The sequence below is a fragment of the Plectropomus leopardus genome, chromosome 4 (assembly GCF_026936395.1).
Source record: "Plectropomus leopardus strain MGB_pleo_1.0 chromosome 4, ASM2693639v1, whole genome shotgun sequence".
In the NCBI taxonomy this organism is placed as follows: Eukaryota; Metazoa; Chordata; class Actinopteri; order Perciformes; family Serranidae; genus Plectropomus; species Plectropomus leopardus.
The window spans coordinates 36,358,880-36,384,287 of record NC_142179.1 but is presented as its reverse complement, the minus strand read 5'-3'; the positions used below and the strand labels follow the sequence as shown (position 1 = coordinate 36,384,287).

The window sequence follows — 25,408 nt, the reverse complement described above, 5'->3', positions numbered from 1 at the left end:
CCACCAACTTAAATTAGAATCAGAATGAGATTTATTGCCAAGTAGGTTTTGCATATGAGGAATTTTGCTTTGGTGGTTTGCCTTAAAAAATATAGTAAATTAGGTTTACATTAGGTTATACAAATGCCAGAATTAGAAAAGACAAGGAAACAAACACAAAAAACCCAGAAAAGACAAAAAATAATAATAAAAACAAAAAAGACGAGAGAGAACAAAAAGAAAATATACAAAACAAGACAACAAGCTAATAAATGCTGCATTAATTGGGATTAAAAAAATAGCATTTGACAGACAGCCCCACTAGAAATCTGAATGATTTGAACTAAAATCTAACTGACCACACACACACACACACACACACACACACACACACACACAGAGAGACACATAAAACACAAATACATACTTATGTCAACATAAAGTGGAAAGGCACATAAATACACACATACGCACGCACATACACACACGCACAAACACACACACATACAGACAGACATACATCTTAACCCCTTACTTACCACTTACTTACAGTTCTAACCTTCACACTTTAGCCAAGTCCCAATCCTAAAACAGCCTCCTGAAGGAGGGAGGATCGGCTAAAGCGCCTCTAATTTGAACAACAACAACAAAATCCTCCTCTCAGCTGTAATAGGTTCTCACAAAGACAGAAGCAGAAGAAGTTCCACACGTACACAGCCTTTATTAGGCGTGGCGTGGCGTGGTGCTGACTGGCAGCGGATGGTAGACGGAGGCAAGATCCCAATTATTGTTGGGATGAACAGCAGCTGTTGCTCTCGGGGAGGTGGCTGGGAGGCTTGTTAGGTGCTGCACTGCTGGAGGAGCTCCTCCTCAGGGAGCTCTCCCCCTCACGGCGGTCTGGGAGCCTTGTTACCCCGTCAGCCCGCATCCTCAGCACAGCCCTGCTAAATCAACAATTACAGCTGAAAACAGTTAGCAAACATTATGCCTATCACTCAGACGATGTAGCGTAGTGGATTTTATTTTCTGTATGAGTTTTACAGTCGTGCGTTTACTCTGGTTTTGAGTTGACGGCCTTCTGTGCTGTGCTGTAATTGCATTGCTTGCACAGTTTGTAGGCTAGTGTCCATTTACAAGAATCAATTGAATGACTGTGAGAATCCAAAAGAGGAAATCACCTCAAGCTATTTGAGAGGGTTGTGTTTGCAGCACACAAACAAGCAGGGCAAGTCTGGAATTACATCAAGCTAATTAACCCTTTGAATGCTGAGAAAGTTGACTTGATTTCTTTAAAAAAAATATGGGAGGAGGGCACTGAGCAACTTAATCCAAAAACATGCAAAAAAGAAAAGAAAACAAGCAAGCTAACAAAATAACAAAAATAAATAATTAAACAACACTAAAGAAAAATGCAAAAATAAAGCCATTTTTTGTTTTTTTTTCCGTAACATAAATATGGTTTTCAGGAAAAATTTCCCCCGTTCTTTAATCTTCTTTGTTTTGTTTTTTGTAAAGATTATTTTTTGGGCTTGTTAATGCCTTTATTACAGCGTAAGTGTGACAGAGGAAGAGAGAGGGGGTGTGACATGCAGCAAAGGGCTAAGGCTGGAATCGAACCCGCAGCTGCTGCGGCGAGGACACAGCCTCTGTACATGGGGCAGTACACACTGAGCTGCCAGGCACCCCTAATCTCCTTGTCTGAGTGACAGCTACAGTCATGTCCATGGTTTTTGCTGCTGTCTGCTCATCCCTCCCTGCAGATAATGACATATAAATCCCATGTATCAGGTTTTTTTTTTGTTTGTTGTTTCTGAAAAAAATGATATTCACACTTTTCTATACAACCTACAGGCCACACATATTTTTTATGATGTGGCCAGATATTATTTCTGGCCAAACTAATTCAAGTAATGTTTTAATATGGTAATTTAGAAAAAGTTAATTTTGTTTTTTAGCTGGCATTTTGGAAAAATTAGAACGCTGTGTCTGTATTGCTATGAATTGTGGGTAATTAGGCCTGCAAGGTCTGGTGAAGTCTGCACCCAGTCTGTCTTCTTGAGGCTCCTTGTGGACTTGATGTGTTGTGCATTTAGACAGCCCTCAGCACTCACAGACTTCCTGTGGACTCACCAAAGTCTGCGAGTGCGGTGAAATCTGGAGATTTGGATTCAGCCAAACAGTGTGCCATGATGTCACTGCTGAGTGTGATCACAGATGCAAAACAGGACGCTTGTGACTGCACCCAGCGTCACTGCTTGTGCAGTAGGCATTCAGCCAGAGGAGGTCAGTGACACACTGCTGGTCAGCCTCCACACTAATCACAGTGTGCCTGGTCAAGTTAATCACCTCACTGTGTCCACCTTGATTCTGCTCATTAAACTAATGACTCCCATTAATATCTGTTGTCCGTCTCAGATGGTGTTTGGTCTGAGCCTACAGTGAACCAAGCAGAGACTGTGGACAGACAGAGAGACAGAGCAGAGATCACCAGCTGCGACAACATCATGATGGCACCATGGTTTGGCTCTGTCAGCTGTTTACGCTCCGTGATGCCGTTAGGGGGATGTCAACAAATGCACATGGTGCATGCAGCAAGGTCCTTATGTTTACACAACATGAGCACATGACAACCAACGTGGGCCGTCACGATAGTTCGGATTTGACAAAAGAGGCACATAAAGCGTAAAAAAGAAACTTACATCCACATGAAAAGTGAACTCCGAAATCTCCCACACAGTTCAGTTGTTTGTAGGATACATCCACCTCCCTATAAGCATCATCATGCACCTTTTATTACGTTGTTACAGGCAGTGTTATTACCTGATGCTGTCCTTCAGTGTTTCATGCGCACATAACTAGTTTCGTCTGGACACGTTCTGAAGTGACACCGCCCATGCGTGTTGCATGTGGATGTGCTCAGTGCCATCCGGCCGTCTGCCGGCATACAATGATAAGTCCACCCGTCCTTTCCGAGCGTGTTCTCATCTGACACTATCCAGCCAGGTATTAGATGGCTGTGATGGCCTTTGGCACCACGCTCAAATATGAAAGCACTGAAAGAGCAGCGCCATTTGACAAGGTTGGAGTGAGAACAGCCTGGGTGATAATAATTGTAGAGGGAACTACCACAGAAGCAGTTTTAAGAAATTTTTCAGGTGTTTATATATCTGTCTGTTTTTTGTCAACACAATAACGTGCAAAAAAAGCAAAACTTTACAGGTGTGTAGTTGAGATCAAAATGAAGGCAGAGTTCTGGGACGTATACGGGCCTGGTATGAGAAAGGGGATGGGAGCTCCAAACTGTATGCCCCTGGCCCACTTTTGTTTTAAGATGTGGATCGCACAGAAGGAGTAATCCCTCACAAAGACAGTCTGTGGTTAAAAGGGCTGTTTGTCCACTCTAATAGCGTCTGTTATTGTGTAGTAGCAGCGACCAGGGCCAGACTCTGTCTCCATTTATTTGTCAGGCAAAGCAGAGCCACAGCTGTGTTTGTCAGACTGTCAGCAGTGTAGCTGCAGAGACACTCACCACTATCAGGCCCAAGTTGCCTCTTTGTGTGTTGTTAGTGTATTTGCATATTAAATGTCCCATATCCTCCAGTCTATTGGACGCACTGACAGGTGCACAGAGGACTGAGCCCCTCAGTCAGGAGCTCAAACAGTCTCCTATCAGGAGTGTTGAGGGCTTCTCTAAGATTTGTGATGCAAAGTAGGCAATAAGAATATAAACATGCCTGATTGAAACACGTCAATTTTGAAAAAACTCCCATTTATCGCAAAAAAGTTTTTACACTTCCATGAGGTGGTATTTCAGGCGATTCGAAAACGTCATATTTGCAATACTGCAGTGCAATCACTTTTTTGTCTTTTCTAGGTCACATGATGCTATGGCTATGTGCTTATCAGTAGGAACTGGCTCCCTCTTGATGCTGCAGGAGCTACAAGACGCGTTATTGCATCACATAACTCTTCAAAAGTTGAGCTGATCCCCTGATAACTTATTGGTCTACCATTTTTAAACTGTTGTCAGAAACGTTGAATATTGATCTTCAACCCAACGCAACTATGGCCATATTTGGTACCACAGATAGAAGTCACACACCTTTAAGGAAACGTTACAAAAACACAATTGCCTTTATGATGCTGCTTGCACGTAGAAGAATATTATTACATTGGAAATCAAAAAACCCACCCAAAATATCTTTGTGGTTTAGCGACCTGACACAGTTCATACAATTGGAGAAAATAAAATATACTGTTAGGGGATCCAGGGACAAATTCTTCTTTGTCTGGGATCCGGTGCTGAAGCATCTAGGTGAACTTAAAACTATACCCACTTAACGATCACTTAGTGGCCATCTTGGCTCTATGTTTGTTTGTGATTATGATTGAATCCATGTGAACCTTGTCTGGTTAATGCGCAGCATTGGTCTTGGTGAGCCTAGGCATATGCCTTTTTTCTTTCTTTTTTTTGTTATTAATGTATATTTATTTATTTATTGTATTTATTTGTTGTTATTTCATTCAATCATCTACACTTCTGGAATGGTGTCTAACAAGTTCGTGGGGCGGGGGGGGGGGTTAAAATGTATAAAATATAAACATGAGCATTGTGATCTTTCTATATGTGTATTTATGTACCATATTGCTGATGCTCAATAAAAAATAAAATAAAAAAAAAAGTTGAGCTGATCATTTGGAGATTTTGAATCCACAATTCCTCTGTGTAATCGAGGACTATCGCCTCCCAGAAATCCCTCATATGTGGCCGCGCCCATGTATAATGGGCTTGCATTCTTCTTCTTGGGATTTTATCACCAGAGGAGAAGTCGCAGAACATCACTCAATGGAAACACAGTCATCTCGCAATTGTGTTTTATCGACATTTCGAAAATGTCTCTTAAGTTTCACACAAATTTGTAATGGAAACCGGCCTATTGACCTTTATAGTGTAAACTCATCACACGATTCAACAAAAATGACTAGTAAAAATCATTTAAACTGGGAAAACTGAGTTACTTTTTTATGATCAAAGTCAACATGTTATACAGTTGAATGCAGGCAGACATTTCTGGAAAGCTGGAAGACAAAATGACCCCTAAATTGGGAATGAATGACAGCTGATTTGGTTCCAGAGGATGATGAAAAAGCAGGTTACCTTTGCTTTGGGCTTTTTGGATCACTCCAATAAATTTGATGTCAGACTTGTGTTCAGCACTCCACAGCACTGAAGGACAGCTCACCAGCAGCTAGAGGGACCCTGATCTGACAAACAGTGCTGGCCGAGGTGTCTTAGAGAAGTTCTGGAACTGTAGTTTTACAGAACTGTTGCTGAACAACTAATCCATTTAGTGAGTTGTTTGTTAATGTCTCCATAAACTTCTTAGCTGACTTTTTGAACTATGTTGAAAAAGGTGTTATGATGAGAAGGAATGTATCATCTTTTCTACTCCGTGGGTTGCATTATAAAGAAACAGCCATGACCATCTTTACAGTATTTCCCCTTCCAATGAAGCTATCGGCAAAGCCTTTTCAGTTGGCCACAATAGTCAGTGTATTATATAACAGAATACAATTATGTTTATTCTGCTTATGATTTGTTATGGCCTTCAGGCTCTGCTACACTGACAGCATTCCTTTATCTTTTATCCACATATTGTGTTAATAACATGTTGACATCAGATACTTTGTCACTTTACTCATATGAATACCTTCAAAGTTTCTCAAATGCTGTTTTTTTTGTGTTTTACTTTGTATGAGTAAATACTGGTACAAGCGGTGGTGCAGTTAAACAGAATTCAAATCAATTCAAAAGCTATGCTTTCATGTACATAACCCATGTAGAAAATGTAACACAATATGAACCATAGTGTTCATCAGTCCATCCATTATCTGTAACCACTTATTCTTTAGAGAGTTGTAGGGGAGCTGGAGCCAGTCCCAGATGGGCAACAGATGGGGTACACTGGACAGATCGCCAGCCTACTAAAGGACCAGCTCGTTCTCACTACGAACTCGTCTGGTGGCCCTAACCCTAACCCATTATACACTGCCTGCCAGCATCGGGTGTGTCCACATGCAGCACACACAGGTCACACCTGTCTTCAGTCAGTCTCGTTTGTCTTTCACGAATCCCAGAGTCTTCCCTGCACATCTGTTCCATATTAGTCTTCTTTGCTCCACCCTAGTGTTCCCTGCCACACCCTTTTTAACCAGTTTGTTACCAGCTCAAAGTTGGAAGCCTTTTGAGGTGGTATGGAGATAAGCTAGTGCTCACAAATGCTGAAAGGTACATACAAGTTTTGAAGCAACATACACTGCCATCCAGAGGACGTCTTTTTTTAGGACATCCCTGCTTATTCCAGCAAGACAATGAGACATATTCTGCACGTGTTTCAGCAGAGTGGCTTTGTAGTGAAATAGTGCGGCCACTAGACTGGCCTGCCTGCAGTCCAGACCTGACTCTAATTGAAAATATGCAACACATTATGAAGCACAAAATACAACAAGACCCTCTGTGGTTGAACTACTTTAGTCCAGTATCAAACAAGAATGGGAAATAATTTCCCTTTTTTGAAACTTCAGGAATTAGTGTCCTCAGTTCCCAAACACTTACTGAGTGTTGTTACAAGAAAAGGTGATGTCACACAGTTAAAATGCTCTCTCTGAACTTTTCTGGAACATGTTAAAGGCATCAAATTCAGAATGATGGTATATTTACAAAAAACGATGGAGTTTATCAGTTTAAACATTAAATATTTTGTTTTTAATTGAACATAGTTTAAAAAAGATTCATAAATCATTTAATTCTGTTTTTATTTACTTTTAACTCAGTAAAGCCCTCTAAGGCAACTAGTGTTTTTTGTTTTTTGGCTTTTTAAATAAATTTAAAATGTAAAAATGAATTATTATGTCATATAACACTGCAATGAAATATTAATATCAGCATTATGGCTAACAGTTCCTCATTGCCTCCACTTTCTGTGCTAAGCTAGACAAAGACAGGTGTCAGGAGCTGTGTATCTGCAGGTGTGTGCAGTAGTTGCTAATTGGTATCGACAGAGCAGCATCCAGTCATTCAGATCAGCAGTGCAAATCCCTCCCTGACAGACGAGGATTCCATGGCCCAGGTCAAAGGTCCCCATAAGGATCAATGAGAGAGCAGAAAGAAGAGGCCGTACCTCACTCTGTGCCTCTGATATTGATGGGTTATTACCAAAAAACAAGGAGCAACTGATGCTCGACAAAGATATTCATATTTGATGATGAACTGTGTGGTGGAAAAAAAATACAAATTAATATACCCCTGTGGGAAGTACATGAGCCATTTAAACTGCACAAAAGCGACTTACAGATAAATGACTAAAACCTGACAGGAATTTGTGAATATATACTGAGAAATCCTGGACTCACTACCCAAAATAAATAAACTAAATCTGTTATTGTGTCGTTTAGGCTTGGCTTTTAATGATTGGATTTCCTGGCTGCAAAACAAATTAACATTGATGTCAGTCAGTGTACGTGGCAGTTACAGCATTGACTGGGTAATTGATTTTATTTAGCAAAGACAAATTCCTAAAAAAAAAAATCCCTGCTGAAGGAGATCTAATGCTTGTAAAAACACTATTCATAACACTATACCAAAGTGGTGACTGAAACGAAATGATTGAACTACTAAGTGCTCTTTATTTTTTCCAAAATTCTTGTAACAATACCCACACTATTTGGTTTGGCACATGTTTAACGCTTTTCATTCTTCTTTTTTTGCTAATCTTCTCTGTGTTCATGCATATGGCATACATTTTGTTTTATCTTGGAATTTCCAGGTCAGCTGCTACAATAAGTCTAAAATACACAGTAGAAACAGGATTGTGACATTCAGACTGTTAATGTAAAAAAATGCTCTATTGAAACTCATTCAAACTGACATTTTTGAGCCCACAGCCATCAAAGCAAAAAAACATGGATTGTATTATTTCTGGGTGTCATTGGACACTAACTATTTTCCATTGAATGACATCTTTTATTTTATTTTATTTTATTTTTTTACCATGCTTATCATATCAAGAAAATCAATGCAATTTCCATTAGGTGCATTGTCAAAATCAATGTTGCTGCAAATTATTGACATAAAAAAATCAACTTATCATGTAGTATATTGAAATTTTTTTTCAGTTTTTTTTTCATCTTCATTTCAAAACATAATGGCATCATGACAAAAGCCTAGCATTTCAAGACTTAAAATTCTGATAATTAATAAATATTTGATATTCATGATTAGGACTGATGTTGGTTAAAAATGTAAACTCAATGACAGTAGAAAATCATATTAACATTTAATTATATTTTCAAGCCTGATATTGAAAAGTACATTTTGTGTGCAGAGCAGTATGTGTTTGAGTATTTAACACTGCACAAAAAAGAATGTATAAAAATCAATGTTGCTGCTAATCACTGACAGATCCCAAGTTGTGGTGATCCAAAAAAAATCTATTAAGCATCCTGAAACTCTAGAAATGTCCTAAAATCCTAGACACATGTATGGGGCTGCTGCAACTGGCCCCTCGCCTCTTGTCATTTTGTAAAAGTGACCCCAAAGCAAAGCAAGTTGGGTATCCCTGGATTAGAGTTTGGGCGTAGCCTTGTTGTCACTTAATTGCCTAAAAAAGCTTCACAACAAATGATCCCATGTCCCAGGTTGTTCGGAAAGACCAAATGTTCTGAGAGCAGAACTCTGCTGATCTCTCACTGAAGTCAAAAAGCAGCAGCTCAACAGTCTGCTCTCCTCTCCTCCTTCCTGCTGTGTCAGTCTTTCTGGATGTAACACTCCATGCACACGCTTCATTATGTAAAGAGCAACCAGTAAATTTCTCCAAAAACATTGCTGACATTTTTCTCTCCGTCTGCTCACAGCTCAATCCAACACCTTCACTGCAGATTGATGCTTCACCTTATTTTATAGTAGTGTTATTGATTCGCACTGTGCTTGTCAGTGGGGCATAAAATTAACACTGTGTTATAGGGGCATGGATTTCTGTCAGGCCTTGACAAGATAACCCATTATCGGACGACCACTCCTAATTTGTTTTTGTTTATTCAGAAGTATAAAGTAACATTCAGCCAGCCCCAATAATAAGTCTATTACCTGCAAATCCTCGTTGTGCCATCGACAGCCACTAATCTTTGCTGCTCCTAATTACATCAGGATTCTCAACCTTAATTAACCAATCTTTACCCCATTTTACCTACTTAATGCTGCACTCAACCAAACTGCATTCGCTCAACTGCCTTTGTTTGCTGAAGAGGAGTTTCCTGTTCTCCTCTTCTAAAGAAAACACATCTTCTTAAATTGTATGAATTGTGTTTAAAATCTGTTTTTTTTTAACAATCTTTTTATTTTATTTTTTATTTGAAGTTCCCCTTTTCAGCATCATAGAATTTATATAAATAAATATAATATATAAATAAATAATCATAAATACATAAATGATTAAATGCTGCGATATAGTATCTAGATTATATTTATTATGTTCATGACCTGGTAGTCCTGGAAGCTATATTATTTTCCCAAAATCAACTTGTCCATGACATCAAGTTGAACTGCTCAACACTATCTCAAGTTAATAATCTAAATGTCTTGTGTGTCCAGGTCCTGCTCACACACACACACACACACACACACACACACACACACACACACACACACACACACACAATGTGTCACAGTCCTGCTCTGTGTCCATAGGCCCTCAGACTTCCTTTGCTTTTTGACTTTCTGACATATATTTTTAAGTGATATTGTTAGACTTTTTGTTTGCACATTTCATTTTTATGAGGATTTTGCTCTCTAGAGGGATGCACCATAAAGGGAAATTAGTGTCTTAGTGAGGTATGTTGAGTCTAAACAAACATGGCCTGTATTCCCCCAGATATTGTGGTGTAAAGCTATGGTACATGTTATCAAGAGCTCACCTTTTTAGTTGTTTTTAAGGGAAATAATCATTACATTTAATTCATGATATTTAATAATTTCTGTCTTTTGTTGTTGCTGTGTATGTATATACAGTATATGTGTATATATATATATGTATATATATATGTATATATATATATATATATATATATATATATAATTTATATATATATGGCTCTTTGACCTCTCCTGACACATTTTCTGTTTTTTTATTAATCTGGATTTTAAGCAGTTTTTGCAGTTGCAATTTTTGGGCAACTAAACTAAACTAAACTATACTATACTATACTATACTAAATTAAACTTACCCACACCATACCACACCACACTACACTACACTACACTACACTACACTACACTACACTACACTAAATCACACTTAAACACACTACACTACACTATATTACACTAAACCACTCTATACTACACCACACCACACTGCACCACACAATACTACACTACACCTCACTAAACCAAACTATACTATGCCACACTACACTACACTACTCTACACTAAACCACACTATACTATGCCACACTACACAAACTACACTACAATATACTAAACCACACTATACTACACCACAATGCACTACATTACACTACACTACACTACACTACACTACACTACACTTCAATATACTACACTAAACCACAGTCGTACGTCAGTGATACAGTTTTGGCCAGAATTTTATGGACTTTTAACAAATTGGCTTGATTTGATTTGAGAAACATGGTAAAAGTTGTTAATAACAAGAAAAATACTTGAAATTTAGCCCCCAAAAAAGAGACGAAGGGTAAAAAATAATGATAAAAATACAATAATTCATAGATAAAACAGTTAAAAATAAACAAACATGATTATAAATAAAGCTTTTTTGGACATTGTTTTTTCAATTTTCAAAAATTATTAATTTCTTATACATTTTCCCTCAATCTCTATATCTCTTAAAAAAAACAAGGTCATTTTCTTGTCACCTTTTCCTTATTTCTTGCAAAATGTGGGACATCTCTTACTGATTTATTGAGTTTCTTTTTAGGCATGTTTCCAAAAGAAACCAAACTAATTAACTCTGGTTGCAATTATTTGAAAGCATGTGGAAGGTATCTGAACACAATACAAGCAAACCGATGTCATTGCAGCTTCCAAAAAAAAAATGAAATGAAATGTGTTTGATACTTCTCAGTGTTTTTTTTCTTAAGAGTAACAGCTGCATAACGACAAGAACAAGAATGATGCAGAGAGCGTTTCACTGAAGTTAAAAGCATGATTTTATTTCTAAATACGCTACAAGTCAAATGGCAAAACAGGAAAATCTCTTTAACCTCTTTTTTGTACATTTTTAACCCCTGAGCACCACAATCCAGCATTCCCATAATGCACTGGATTTATCCAAGATGAACAAAAGGGAAATAAAAGAAACATTTAAAGCTTCATATACAGCTAATAAAGCAATTAGTGTCTAAAAACTACCAGCATAGCATAATACAAAGTAAACAACATGTTATTTGATTACATAAGTCAATTCATTTTTTTTTTCTGCACGCAGAGTGGTCGCGTTGTGTTGCTCGTCTGCTCTGCCATTGGTTAATGACCTAAAAATCAAGTGGTCACAGCTTGAAAAACTCTTTGGTGAAGAGAATGCCAGTGATTCCATGCTGCGGCCTTGCAGAGTGATCTGCATGGTTCAGCAGTATGTACAGGAGGAAGGGCTGGGGGATAGACTGTGCCGGTGCTGCGTTTATAGGATGTGACACGGGGCTGTGCTGCGAGGAGCACATGGATACTGGAGGGACACAACGTACACTGTAAAATCTGACAAGTTGATCTTATCTAAATTAATGATTTAATTAATCATATTAATTAATTAATTATTAATCTTGTGAATACCCTTAAAAAAGGAAAGTAAACATTACTTTTAATCTTAATTTATGTTTACTTTATATAAGTTTGCTCAAAATTCAGCTGTATTTACTTAATTATGTGAAGTTGCTGCAACTTAAAAATGTGAGTGAAATTACCTTATTATTTTTAAGTGTTTTTAACTCCAGTAAATTGAGTTACTTTGGACATTTTTTTTAAACTTTCTTTAGATAATGACTAATAAATCTACCTTCTATCTTCTTGTCTGACTTAACTCGATTATGACAAAAAGTATTTTGCTTTTGATAAGGTTAGAGGATCTGTGAGCTCTGTTTTGTTGACATGTTTAAGAAAATACAACCAGCAGAACACAGATATATAGCACAGTGAACTTGGTTGATTTAATTAAACTTGTCATTTTCATGTTGCAACAGCTTCACAAACTTAAGCAAATTTAACCAAATTTACATAAACTTAGAAATTAGTTTTGAAGTACACATAAATTATGACTTATGGTTATATTTACTTACATTTTTTTAAGGCAATCGGTTTTCTAGATTTTTCTTACGTAAAATGAGCAGTTTTACAGTGCACACTGTCCTGAATGAGCGCTGATCAAGGAGCATCACACTGTGCATCACGATCTTGGAGAGCCAGCTCATGGGCATTTGAGTTGCTCTGAATTTTTGTTTCAAGGTTTTAAAGTCCATACATACAATTATACAAATTAAATAAAAGTTTTCTACCTCACTGACTGATTGAAATTTTGTTTATATTGACTATAATAGAAGACTTCATCTTTTTTTGATGATGTCTTTCTTGCACCTTAAAAGTCTCAAAGAAGACCATCACTCAATGAGATTGTATGTTCAATATTGGGACCCTCTGAGTGATTGAAATGATTCAGGACCGTGATACATGTAAAAACTTACTATCATAAATGGTAATTAGGTGATTGGACTCCAGACAATCCCACAGAATCTGGACATTAGCCACGTGATGCAAAGTTGAAAAGTGGGAGAAGCACCTATTATTCATATCTGAGTCTCCTGGATAAGACAATGATCTTTCAGATTGATTTTATGGCCATCTATAGTTGACAGTTATGTTCGGCAGATGGATGTGAAAACTATGGTACCACAGGGCGCCAGCTCTGTTGCTATGGAGATGAAGCCAATATTAGGTACCATATTAGGTGCCAAGATCTATTTCCAACTCAACTACAAAATTTGTCACTAGTTAGGTTTCCCTTACAGATCTGTGCAAAACTTATGCGACATTTTCAAAATGTCAATAAAACAAAATTGCCAGATGACTGTGTTTCCGATGAGTGATATTCTGTGACATCTCCTCTCATGATAACATTCCAAGAAGCATGGTGATGGATGTTCAAAACATTAGCAGCTTTATTTCTATTGCAGCCACCACACTAGCCGTCATTATTTCCAATCCAAGGCCATGTAGGTGTGTTATAGAGCAATAATGGAATGGAATGGAAAGACAAGTCCCTTATATGTGGGAACGGCCACATATGAGGGATTTCTGGGAGGTGATAGTCCACGATTTCACAGAGGAATTTTGGATTGAAAACTTCCAGATGATCTGCTCAATTTTTGAAGAGTTATGCGATACAATAACAGCTCTTGTAGCAACTCTTTATTGTACATCATGTGAACTATAAAAGAGAAAACAGCGTTTCTATTGCAGTTTTGCGAATTATGGCTTTTTCGAACTGCCTGAAATACCACCTCATGCGAGTGTAAAAACGTATTTCCGGTAAATGTTTTTTTTTTTTTTTTAAATGATGTATTTCTATTAGGCATATTTCATATTTGCAATGTCAATTTGCACATTTTGAGGGAAACCTGCCTATTGTCTGTTAAAATGATCTATATCAATCATTCATCACGTATTTTCTTAAATTCCTAAAGAAAACGTTTTTCTGGCATACCTCCACAGTCAACGGAAACACACACACACACACACACACACACACACACACACACACACACACACACACATTCTTTCAGAATTGCAGAAATCAGGCTCCACATTTAGCAAAAGCAAAACCTGTATTAACAAACTCGCAAAACTCTTGCAGTATAATCTCAGTAAGTCTCATTTATCAAGTCCTATGCTCAGTATTTCCCAAACACATGCATTTTTGCTAAAATTGTATGGTTTAAAACACATCAGTACAAACTGTCTCATGTACGGATGTATGGTCACATGCATATGTTTGAACTCTGCTCAGGCAGGAGCTCTTTCGCATACGCGTGTTCAGGCACGCTGCTCATAGGAGAAACCGTCTTACCTTGTACTGTAGTAAAAATATGTGTGTTTGGGAGGTCCTGAGCATATGACTGGATAAATGAGATGTTGATAATAGTGCATGAGTTGTGTGAGAGTTAATAAATGGATGTTTTGATGTAGTTTTGCTTTTTTTAAACGTGGACCCGTTCACTTATATTCATGAAGAATGTCTGCCTTTTTTGGGTTCTGCATTTACTGTGGAGGCGTAATACAAGGTGAATGATTGATATTCAAATGGTCATTCTGTGGTTGAAGTATTCCTTTAAGTTTTAGATTCAGTTAGTGACATGTGAATAAGCTCTATATTCAATGATGTTTCTTACTGAGAGGCACCCTGGGAGTTTGACTTGATGTATCTCCCTCAGTTTTCATATCCAAAGGCTTGTAATTGTGCTACTTTCTAGCACAATTATTGATTTTTTTAAACTAGTGAATCAACCAGGAGAGTTCATGTCCAAACAAGCCCTGAAGAGCTCCAACTTTAACTTCCAGAGCCCTGTACACCTTGAATAACTTCTTCCACTTTGCAGCTCTGTTAATAGCAAATAAACATCCATCTAATCCAGCTGCTTTAAGAAAAAAAAATCAAGTTCATTAAAATTGAGTTGATATTGTTGATTCAGTGTTCCAGGATGTAACATTTGTGAATACAGAAGTGATTCTTGGACCTTTGCTGTGTCGACCTGCAGAATCGCCTGATTGCCAAAGAACACATTTCAAGTAAACATGAGAATCATAAAGCACAACCGCCTTCAACAACTCAGCGGACAGCTGAGGTTTCAGCTCGTCTCATTGGCTGAGGATTGTCCTCTGCTGCAAGATTGTGTTTGTACAATTTCAACATCACGATCTATACATACAGTCACACAATATATTATTAGTTTTATCACCAGTAATCAGCCTGGAGCGTTACACTGTCATCATCACACTGAACTAGTCAGAGCATTTTGAAATCAACAACTATGATCATTCTGCATGAAAAACCAGGAGAGGAAGACAGCAACTCCAACAAAGCACACAACAACAAAGGAGGTGGTGGTAAACAAACGGTCATGGCATCATTAAAATCAGAAGTGTTCATCCCCTGGGGAACATGAGTGTGAATGACATTTGTGAAACAGCCTCAAAGTCTTTACAGTAAAGTACCTGGTAGTGGAAACAAATTATGCTAAAATTACTGCTGGCAACATGTAAAAAAATACCAATGCAAAGTCAGTGAGGATCTTTCAGTGAGAAAGTTCATGTTGGGTTGCTGGCTGTTCTCATTAACTCTTCCTACAGACAGTAATGCACCCAAATTCATCCATTTTCCGTATAATTGTAGGTCAGTAATTTGTGCATAACCCACGTATCTTCAAAGGCTGCTATCCAATGACTAATGCAACGATGGGAGTAAACTAGGAAGCGGTTCCAAATGGTTTTGTAAGGCAGCCGGTTTGGGTGGTTAATTTCCATTTGAGGCTCAATGGAAACCTGCCTTTTGACGTGAGTTTGAGACCATGATAGCTCTGAGTGAACTTTAAGTAATTTATGGTATGTCATCACCATGTTTCTTTTCCTTAATCTAACCACAGTAACTACATGACTTTACATTAAGGAGATAATGTCAGTCCTGGGGTGCTAATTTGTAGGGTATCATACAAATCGCTCTATGAGAATATGTTGTAGGTGGATAGGTCAAAAAAAACATGGACTTCTAACCAGGGACCACTGTTTGTGTCCAATGTGAAACCAAAAGTAAAACTTAGTCTTGTAACTTTACAGACTCTACCCTACTTCACACAGTACTTTACGTTGGTACTTTATGTAACTATGCAAATATATAACTTTGTGAGACTTAAGTCCCTTATGTAGTTATTTTAATCAAAACCATGACCTTTTCCTACACTTAGCCAAGTATTTTTTGTTCTCTAAACCTAACCCACTGAGTTTTTTTCCCCAAAACCTCATCAACCTAATTTCTGTGACACTGTGTTAAAATTTCATGGAAAACTGGCCTGTGGTTGATGAGAGGGATTGACAGATCAATTAAGGATGAATACTGGAAATTGTAGTCCCATAGTCCCTGAAATCTGTGCCCTTTCCTAAAAACAATACCTATAGTAATGTGTTCCCCCATGTCTATGTGCATGTGTGTGTTGTAAAGACTTTCGTATGTGCCAAAACAAAGCTGATCAAGAGCCTATAAGATATATTGGGTCTATCAGCCAATATCCGCTGATAGATTGGCCCATTTGTCTGCTGGGCTCTAATCTTGACTTTATGGACAGTATGTGTGACCGTATTTACCAGCATCTCTCACATTTCTTTATCAGTGAAAGAGGAAATTTCGGGTGCAATAATTCTTGCTACATAAGCACATGTGCTCATATGTATCACAATACAAAACCAGATGACTGAGATCGCCATCCTCACTGACAGGGCAAAATCTGTGCCAATCGTTGTTATATACTGCTGTCTTCTTCACTGTATATGTTTTCATGCAGAATTGTTTTGACAAGCGTCCCTACTGTGTCCCACAAAAGGCTGTTTTGTTGCGCCGGCACAACACCCAACATAAAAAGCACTTTGAACATGTTGCTTAATCCTTTTGTCTAATGCAGGGGCGTAGCACAGCATCCTATACATAGGCATTCTCTGTAGGTCCCTCCCCACATCAATACTCATCTATGGGCCCTCCTCATATGTGGGCTCTGCATACTCTGTCCCCCCTTGTTCTACGCCCCTGCTCTAATCTATTGTCTCTTTTCTTTGACTGAAAAGCATTTTGTGTTCACACAAATACATGGATATGAAACACCATGAATACACTGGCAATTAAGATTGTGGACATGCTTGTTGGCACAGTCTATAACAAATGAGGTAGATGTGTGTCAATAAAATATTCCCTTCTTTGGTATAATCATACAAAATATGAAAAAAAAGAAAAAAAATCCAGTGATCTGTTGCAGTAAAACATTGGTTTTCAGGTGGCTGTACAATAAAAAATAAATGAAATTTATGAGGTATATCTTGTATTCATACTTTACTATGACTATATACAGGTAGACTGGTGAGGTATCTGCATTCGAGAAGACTCTTAAAAAGGGTTTGCAAACAAAGTGGTGGAGCTAAATTTGCAGGATATAAAACATAATAAATAAAATCTGCAATTTAAATGCTTTTACAGACTTAATAAAAACCCATATACTGTATCTTCAAACTGGTTCCCATTTCCCTTCACGATAAAGAAAATATTCTGATCTTTTTTATGAAAGCTGAGTGAAAGAAAGAAAGAAAGAAAGAAAAGAAAGAAAGAAAGAAAGAAAGAAAGAAAAAGGAAGAAAGGAGAAGCTCTGTGATGTTAGACACAAGTGCATTACTAAATAAAAAGAAACCTGGATTCTATTCACAATATAAAACTACTGAGCGACTGATGACAGTTTCCTACAGACTCTCTGTTTTTGTCACCTCTTATTATTTCTGATCACTCGCTTCCTGAAGTGCTCTACTCGGTTGTTTCCAGAATGAATTCAATGCCACATAAGGACCCTCAGTTTTGTGCTTCTGTCTTATTGTGTTAACAAACATCACTGATTATTTTCTCCGTGGTCTCAGTTGTGCGTTGCAGAAGATTTCTTCAAAGAATAATGCAATCTCATGTGCTGCCGCTCCACCACACTCGACCTCAGCAGACATTTTTGTAAGTGTTTCTGACCACAACACAACTGTGGAGCAACAATGTCGATCGCAATATTTACCGTAATGAATGTGGAAAGCATCGGACGGGAACAACGCTTGTCATCACATCAATTTAAGCCCTCTCTGTGCAGTCTGGAAGGCAGAGAGGAAGGGATTCTGACAGTTTTCTTGTCACGAGGAAGATATTCTGAGATTAAACCAATTTATATTTTAATATTTTGTGATCTCTACTCACAAGAAAATATATTCTATGATCAAACAATATATTCCTTTGAGCAGATATATCATAATCAAGCGCCATTTATTCTGTAATCGCAGAAAAAGAGAACCCAGGGGAATAAAATGTTGTCTGCAGCCTTCTGTTCAGCTAATGATGGTCAACTAACTTTCATTGTTGTTGAAAATACATCTGATTACTACACAAGCTAAAAGACTAAAAACTATGTCCCAAATGCATATTATAAACTCATCCTAACTTAATGAAAGATATTTTTTTGAATGAAGTATTTATGTTCCAAAAATACTAAACACAAGTCATGTTGTTATACTGCCTAAAATGAATTTTCCTGATAAACCACTGTTTTAAAAGAGATGTCTGGTTGAAGGTCAGTTATTACATTGTATTCAAAAAACAATCCCATCATGAAATATGAAATGAAATTTTTTTTTTTTTTTTTTTTTCATGAAATTATCAGAATGTGAATGATCGGGGGCCTGGACTGGACTGGCGTCTGGCATCAAGTTCTTGTTGTATGTACATCCATGTCTGGAAAGATGTAGAAAACTGTTTGTTGACTGTTAAAGTAATACATCTTTGATGACATTTTTAATTTAATTCATCTAATGGTGTTATGAGCTCAGATTCGTTGATTCTGCAAATGTGTTTTTCCTTATTTTCTTTCCTATGCTTTTACTGGGGCACAGCTGGGATCTTCAGGGGCCCCAGGTTATCTGTGAGGCAACTAAACTGGAATGATTTGATTATTATAATTATAATGTTTGTTTCTGTGCACCACTTAAGCACACACACCAAAAAAACCTTTTGTGCTAATGCTGCGTTCACATGGAATCAGGTGGACGACATTAGAAAAATACAGATTTATTTGTGGTAGGTAGCTGGGATAAAGACATCTGCCACCAAAAATAGATTTTTTATTTTTGGAGCTGAACTGTTCATTGGAAACACTAATTTACTATGTATACTGGTTGTTATTCATAGGAAAATACTGTAGAAGTGCAGCGCATACTCCGGGCACAGATGGAGCAGCAGAACATCTAGGACATTAAAAGCCATTGTGCTGGATCTAAACTGGGTCTAACTCGCCTCTGCAGCAGGTGCTCCTCTCTGATCAGATCAGCTCTGAATGGATCGACAGATCAGTTATCTACCCCGTGACTCACAATGTGGTGCTAAAGAAAAAAAGGACTCATGAAAAGCTCTGCCTGCGCTGCATTCATGGTTCCACAAAAGCTGCTTTGCTGTGGGAAACACTATTCAGTTATGTCCAGTAACTGTCGACATCCCCCATGTTTTCTGCTTAACATCCGCTTGTAAATTCCATCATGGAGGACAGCAGAAAAAAATGTCTTCATTTTTTTTAAGACTTTTCGTTTATGGAGAGCAAAAAGTTAAAATACGGGTATTTAAATTTAGATCAAAATGCTGGTATTCTCTGCCCTCTTTACTTAATTTATCATCTTGCTCATGATTAAAATGACACTGCCTCAAAGATTCTAAGTGAATGCAGCATCATTTCCCTAAAGTGACTTCTGAATGTGACTGAAAGCCCTTGGGCCCCCTAAAATCTTAATCTGATTCTGATAAAATATATAATCAAAGGTATTAGTTTTACAATATGATTTGGAACATAGTATTTGTTACTAATGGATAAAGCTATTACTTAACTTTATTTGCTTTGTTCCATTCGCCTGCTGGCTAGTTAGCGAGCTAATGCGTTGCTGATTGTCCGTGGACTGAGCTGATTGTTTAAAGAGACTCAGTCACTAAACTACACTTACTATCCTCATATTAGACTCTTGACCGTCACTTCTGCATGGATGTGCACACATTCTTTTGAGGTTGACTTTATGTGGAGACCAAAGACTGTAAATAAAGATAGACAACATGACAGCTCCCACAAAGTGTAAATGTTCAGTCTTGATCGCCACCTGATGGCTGTCTGCAGTATAGGTCATAAAGCCCACCCCTCCATGTAAGTGAATGGGGCACAGGCCAAAATAAAATCTCAAAGTTCACACAAAGAAAACATTTTTCCCAAAGATGGTTTCTATCACTGAAAGTAGTTCTCATCACCCTGATGTTTGTTCAAGTGTTTGTGTTTGTTTTATGATAAGCTCGGTTTTAATGAGTTATTAAATTACATAAAAGAGGGATTTTCTGCCATGGTTGACAGCTATGACAGCCAATCCATGTGCTCACATTCAGTGGAGCTGTTCGCAATTGGTCGGACGGGTGTTTTACTTCCGATATCGCTACTGTGTAGAATCCATCGCCGAATGAGCCAATGCCCGTATCCGCAATATTTTAGCTTCACTTAAGTATAGTGGGGGTTGAGTGGGGGCACATCATCCATCTTTATATACAGTCTACGGTTGAGACATTACTAACTAACTGTCCAATGGAACATAAGCCCACACTGTTAAGCAATCAGCTTTTCTGCAGAATACATGATGATTTCCACTTGGATGTGTTTGCTCTGTTGGTATTCTAGCTATGATCTTCAGGTTTAAACATTGCCACTGAGGCTCACTGTAAATGCTGCACACGTTGAAGAAATCGCACATTTGTTCTCTTCTTTGGTATCAGCTGCGAGTTTCTGAGGTCACCGTCATCATCTCTTGCTGAAGGTTCGCTGTTCAGTGGCCTCGTGTTTTGGTTAAAATGGTGCACAGGAGGGAGTCTTGATTCGGCTTCGTCTGGGTTGCACCTTCAGCTAACGTTCTTTTGATCACAGATGCCTTTGACGACGTGAAAGACGAAGATAACACACAAAGGTTAAATGTCTTCGAAACACTAACTCAGAGCGGGGATGTTTTCTGCTTTTCAATCTGTTGTTGGCTGACCTAAAGGAATTTGATGGAGGGAAGGATGGAGAGAAAACCGCCCTCAAAAAAAAAACCCTGGAGTTTCTCTGATGATTGTGCCTCCAGCTGTTTGACAATGGATCTCCTCCTTGATGGGGTGTGAGAGGAGAAGGAGGAGGAGGAGGAGGATGGACAAGAAACTCAGGGGGAGGAGTTTCTGTGTCCGTGGAGTGAGGAAGAGGAGGAGGACGAGGAAGAGGAGGAGGGGCAGGAGGGCTGGAACTGCGTGGGACTGGTCTTTCCCTGAGTCTGACAGTTGCTGTGTTTCCCACGATGTCCCGTCATGGCTGCTATGGCCGACTGCCGAGCGAACAGCACGCCTGAGGAGCACACATCGAGTCAGCCTCATACTCCACACACCTGCTGGCATCAGGTCTCCAAGGAACATGCCACCACTGATTTTTCTTCTTTTTTATGTATGTACAGCCTGTTTATTACTGAAGGCATCACAGTACTGACCAACATTATCTTTTTCATACGTTCACCCTTTGTCTGTATTTTTTTGAAAACATGAATAAAAGGCAATGAGCAACTTGGCAAGAAGTGTCCCACAAATTAAAAGAAATTTGTAGATTTAGAGAAATATTTTTAAAATGTTAGGAAAAACATATTTATAATAATCATTAGTAATTAAATTTGTATATTTAAAATTATGTTACAGAATTATTATTTTTAATCCCCTTTTTTAGGTAAATCCATTTAAAATTGTATATATATATATTTTTTTTACTTTTTATCTTATTTTCATATAATTTTGTTGTCCTTTTTTCTAATATGTTTCTCATTTTGGGCCATTTCTTCTTATAAGTTGCTTATTACCTTCTTTCCATTTTTGAATGAAATCGAGATAAAAGATTATATACAGTGTAATTAAAGAAAAATTTAAGTAAACTTTGAAACTTGAGCAAATTGGCCTGATTTGTTCATCAGCACTGTAAGAACACAATGAGCAACAAAAGCAGAAATTACCCCAAAATTTGCAAGAAATTAGTAAAAAGTACAAGAAATAACTTGAATAAGTTTGATAAACAGAACAAAATAAGACAAACAAAAAATGAAAAAGAGAGTAAACAAACAAACATGGCAAACAAAACTTGAAAAAAGCTTAATAAAATACAACAATTCTGTAACATTAACTCGAATATGTAATTAGAATTATAATACTTTTTAATAAAAAGTTGTAATACAGTTTTTCAAAATAATTTTCAAAATCTACCAACTTTTTGCAATTTGTGGAGTATTCCTCACCAAGTTGCTCTTTGCCTTTTTCCTTAAAGAAATCATGAATCAAATTAGCAAGAAATAAGTTAGGTTCCAAGATGTTACTTGAAATTAGCAAAAAAGCAAAAAAGAACAAATCAATAAAAACGAGAATAAAACTAAAACAAAACAATAAATATAAAAAGTAATAAATATTTTTTGTATTTATATTTTTATTTGTATTTTTTTCTGTAACCTTATTTTAAATATATAATCAAAATAATTATGAATACAGATTTCTTGATAGTATAGCCTATTTATTTGATCATTTTCTATGACTCTCTCTCTCACCCTTTTTTTCAAAAGGTAATTTTTTTTCAGTAATTTTCCTTTGTCTAAATTTTTTGCATTTTGTTTGTGGTAAATTTCATGCTGAATTGCTGATGGCAGTTTAATCCATGTTTTTGAAGAAATCAAACCAATTTGCTCAGGGTTCAAAGGTTTAAATACTTGTGAAAGCTGTCTGAAAGCAGCACAAGAAAAATTATGTTGCTTTAAATGAATCCACTGGGTTTGTGTTCAGTGTGTTAAAGTTTGTTGGTAACAAAGTGCAAACTTTTGAAAATAATTCGAATTTCAAGAGAAACAGGTGTAACATTCCTCAAATGTCTCTTCATCCATCCGTCTACAGAGGACGCATCACAGTCTCACTTTTAATTAGTACAGCCGTACGTCAGCACACACATCTGTAACTGTGCCCAAAGTAATGCTGAGTTCTTTTGAAATGACAGCTCTAAAAAAGAATTTGGTGTTAGGCCTTGTACAGGTTATTTGAAAACAAAACTTTTCTATATGTTTTGGCCTTACATCCACATGCAAACTATGTTTTAGATAACTAATAATGAATCTTTTATAAACTCCATCTAGGCTGAAGATTTTTTAGAAAGTCCTTTTCCAGTGGTGACATGTAAACAATGAGTTTTGAGCCAGTAAATGACTTTTGTAAATTTGAATTTAAGATTTTTCAGAACATGCTGTATTACATAGACAATAACAAGACAGTCAACAGTTATATTTCATTTTACTCAACTAGGGTCTCAAACATAAAGACACATTAAAGGGGTAGATCCAATTTCAAGTGTTGTTATATGTGGTGCTTATTCAGAGTCAGTATCACACACAGAAGATGTTTGGAGAGACAGGTTGGACTTGGACATGGAAGCTGAGCAATCTAATGCTCTGAAGGAGACTGCAGCAAATGTATTTTAGCCACCAGAAAAAAAAAACAATTTCAGATTAAGTGTGCACTATTTTTAAAATATTTTTATTACTTTAATTTGTTGTCACACAGTGATTTTTTTACAGGGAAAAAGAAGCCATCATATTGCTCCTTTAAATTGAGAAAAACAGTGATTCAACATCCCTGAGCACAGGAACCGCGGGTCTACTGCTGCCTCAAACTGTTATTTTGTTATTGTGGGACTTTGGTGTTTAACCCTTTGAAACCCAAGCTTTGTTTCTTTCAAAAAAATATAAATAAGACAATGAGCAATTTAACAAAACTTACAAAAAATTAGCTGAAATTAATTAATTATATAAAATAGATTTTTTTCAGTAACCTGATTTTAAATACTCGTTATTTGATAATTTTCTAATTCTCCCTCTCAGTTTGCAGGACATTTTATGCTGCATTGCTGATTGCCTTTTAACCCATTGTTTGTTTGTTTTTTAATTAATCAAACCACTTTGCTCAAGCTTCAAATGTTGAAATGCTTGTGAAAGGCATCTGAATGCAGCACAAGAAAACTGATGTAAGTCCATGTTTCAAAGGGGGAAAAGGGATAGTTTGGATTTACCAAAGTCACACAATGACACAAACTAACAAATTGATCGAAGCAGCGGTAGACCATTTCTTGTGAGCTAAAATGAATGTTTTTGTCAATTGAGTGTGGTGGCTTTGACAAGAGCAGAGAAGGGGAAGCTGTTAACCCATCTGAACAAGCTATCTGACAAAAAGGTAAAGCAGTGAAAATGTTGGTTTTTTTTGTTGCTGGCCCTCAATGGCAGCAGTACATTGCTTAGCTTCCATGTCAGTACTCCAGCCCTGCTTCTTCTTAAACGGGGGCATGCAGACTGACATCTACTAGTCATATATTGTCTATAGTTAAGTGCGCTATACAACCACACTCCAAAACATCTTGACTGTCCCTTTAAAGTATGTGTCAGCTGGTGGCAGGTTGAACACCAGCTCAGATATGATGTGATGGCCACCGGCCTTATATACAGCCTCACATGAATGGCCTATGGTAAAGTAAAGAGGCAGTAATTACCTCAAGACACAAGCTACCTACACGCGCGCACACACACACACACACACACACACACACACACACACACACACACACACACACACTCCAGGCAGGCACATAAGACAATAAGCCCCATCGACCTCAAATCCACAGGCCCAATTTTGAGATATTTAACTTTTTTAACTCTATTGGACTGCCACTTCATTACGATGGATTTTATAGCAAAGACATCAAATTGCGTAGAGGACTAAGCACCAGGGTGCTGCTATAACTTATTGAATTTCCTGCCTGCAATTACATCAGCAAACGGCCCCTCTATTTACCTGTGTAGACAACTCCATTTATTTCTATTGACATGTTGATGCTGCTAATGCCGTTGGTAGACAGGTTCAATGCGGTCTCTTGTCTATCATCTGTCAAGAGAGGAGGCAGAGAACGAGAGAGAGAAAAACTCAATATGAGCATTTAGAAAGGGAACAGAAGAAGCAAGAGGAGCGCCCGCTGGAGTATTGGTGATAATTCAGAGAGTGACAGGATAAGGAGAGCTTTATTAAAGAGTTCTGGGGAGAAAGAACTGTCAAAAGATGTTACGGCCATTTGTACATGTCAGTTATGGATGAATCTGAAAGCAGTTGGAAAACTTGTCTGAATAACTGCTCTGAAGAAGCAGAAGTGTCTTAAGTCGTCTCAGTGATATAAAACCACGTGTAAACACAAATTTATCCGTCTAAGTGCATCTGGGTGGAGACAAATAATAGTGTTTGGGTGTAATCTTTAAATGACAGTGTTTATATGTGAGGGCCAGAGCCAGACGACCAGCGTGGGAATTAACCTGAGAAAGATTCTCACTCATTTTTCCATCACGTATCAAGTGCAAAGCCCTCTATTATGACTAATATGAGAGAGGCAGTGATGCAGACAGAAATGATATCACACTTGAGCAGATAGGCCCCTTATTCTTCCTTTAGCCTCTATCATTAAGTC

At 37.6% G+C, this 25,408-nt stretch overlaps 1 protein-coding gene and 1 long non-coding RNA gene across 2 annotated transcripts in view; both read right to left on the bottom strand.

The window, feature by feature from the left end:
- Positions 1-11,206: 11,206 nt before the first annotated feature.
- On the bottom strand, positions 11,207-20,854 carry LOC148189826 (uncharacterized). Its single transcript, XR_015776504.1, has 2 exons — positions 12,642-20,854; positions 11,207-12,608 (listed from the first exon to the last, which is right to left on the bottom strand). It is a non-coding gene; the product is annotated as an uncharacterized LOC148189826 (long non-coding RNA).
- Positions 20,855-20,862: 8 nt separating this feature from the next.
- arid3c (AT rich interactive domain 3C (BRIGHT-like)) overlaps positions 20,863-25,408 on the bottom strand; it is an 88,913-nt gene continuing 84,367 nt past the window's right edge. The window contains exons 7-8 of the mRNA XM_042488553.2: positions 24,748-24,837; positions 20,863-21,235 (exon numbers count right to left, since the gene is read on the bottom strand). Coding sequence (XP_042344487.2) covers positions 21,057-21,235; positions 24,748-24,837 — 269 coding nt within the window. The 3' untranslated portion in view covers positions 20,863-21,056. The remainder of the gene's footprint in view (positions 21,236-24,747; positions 24,838-25,408) is intronic.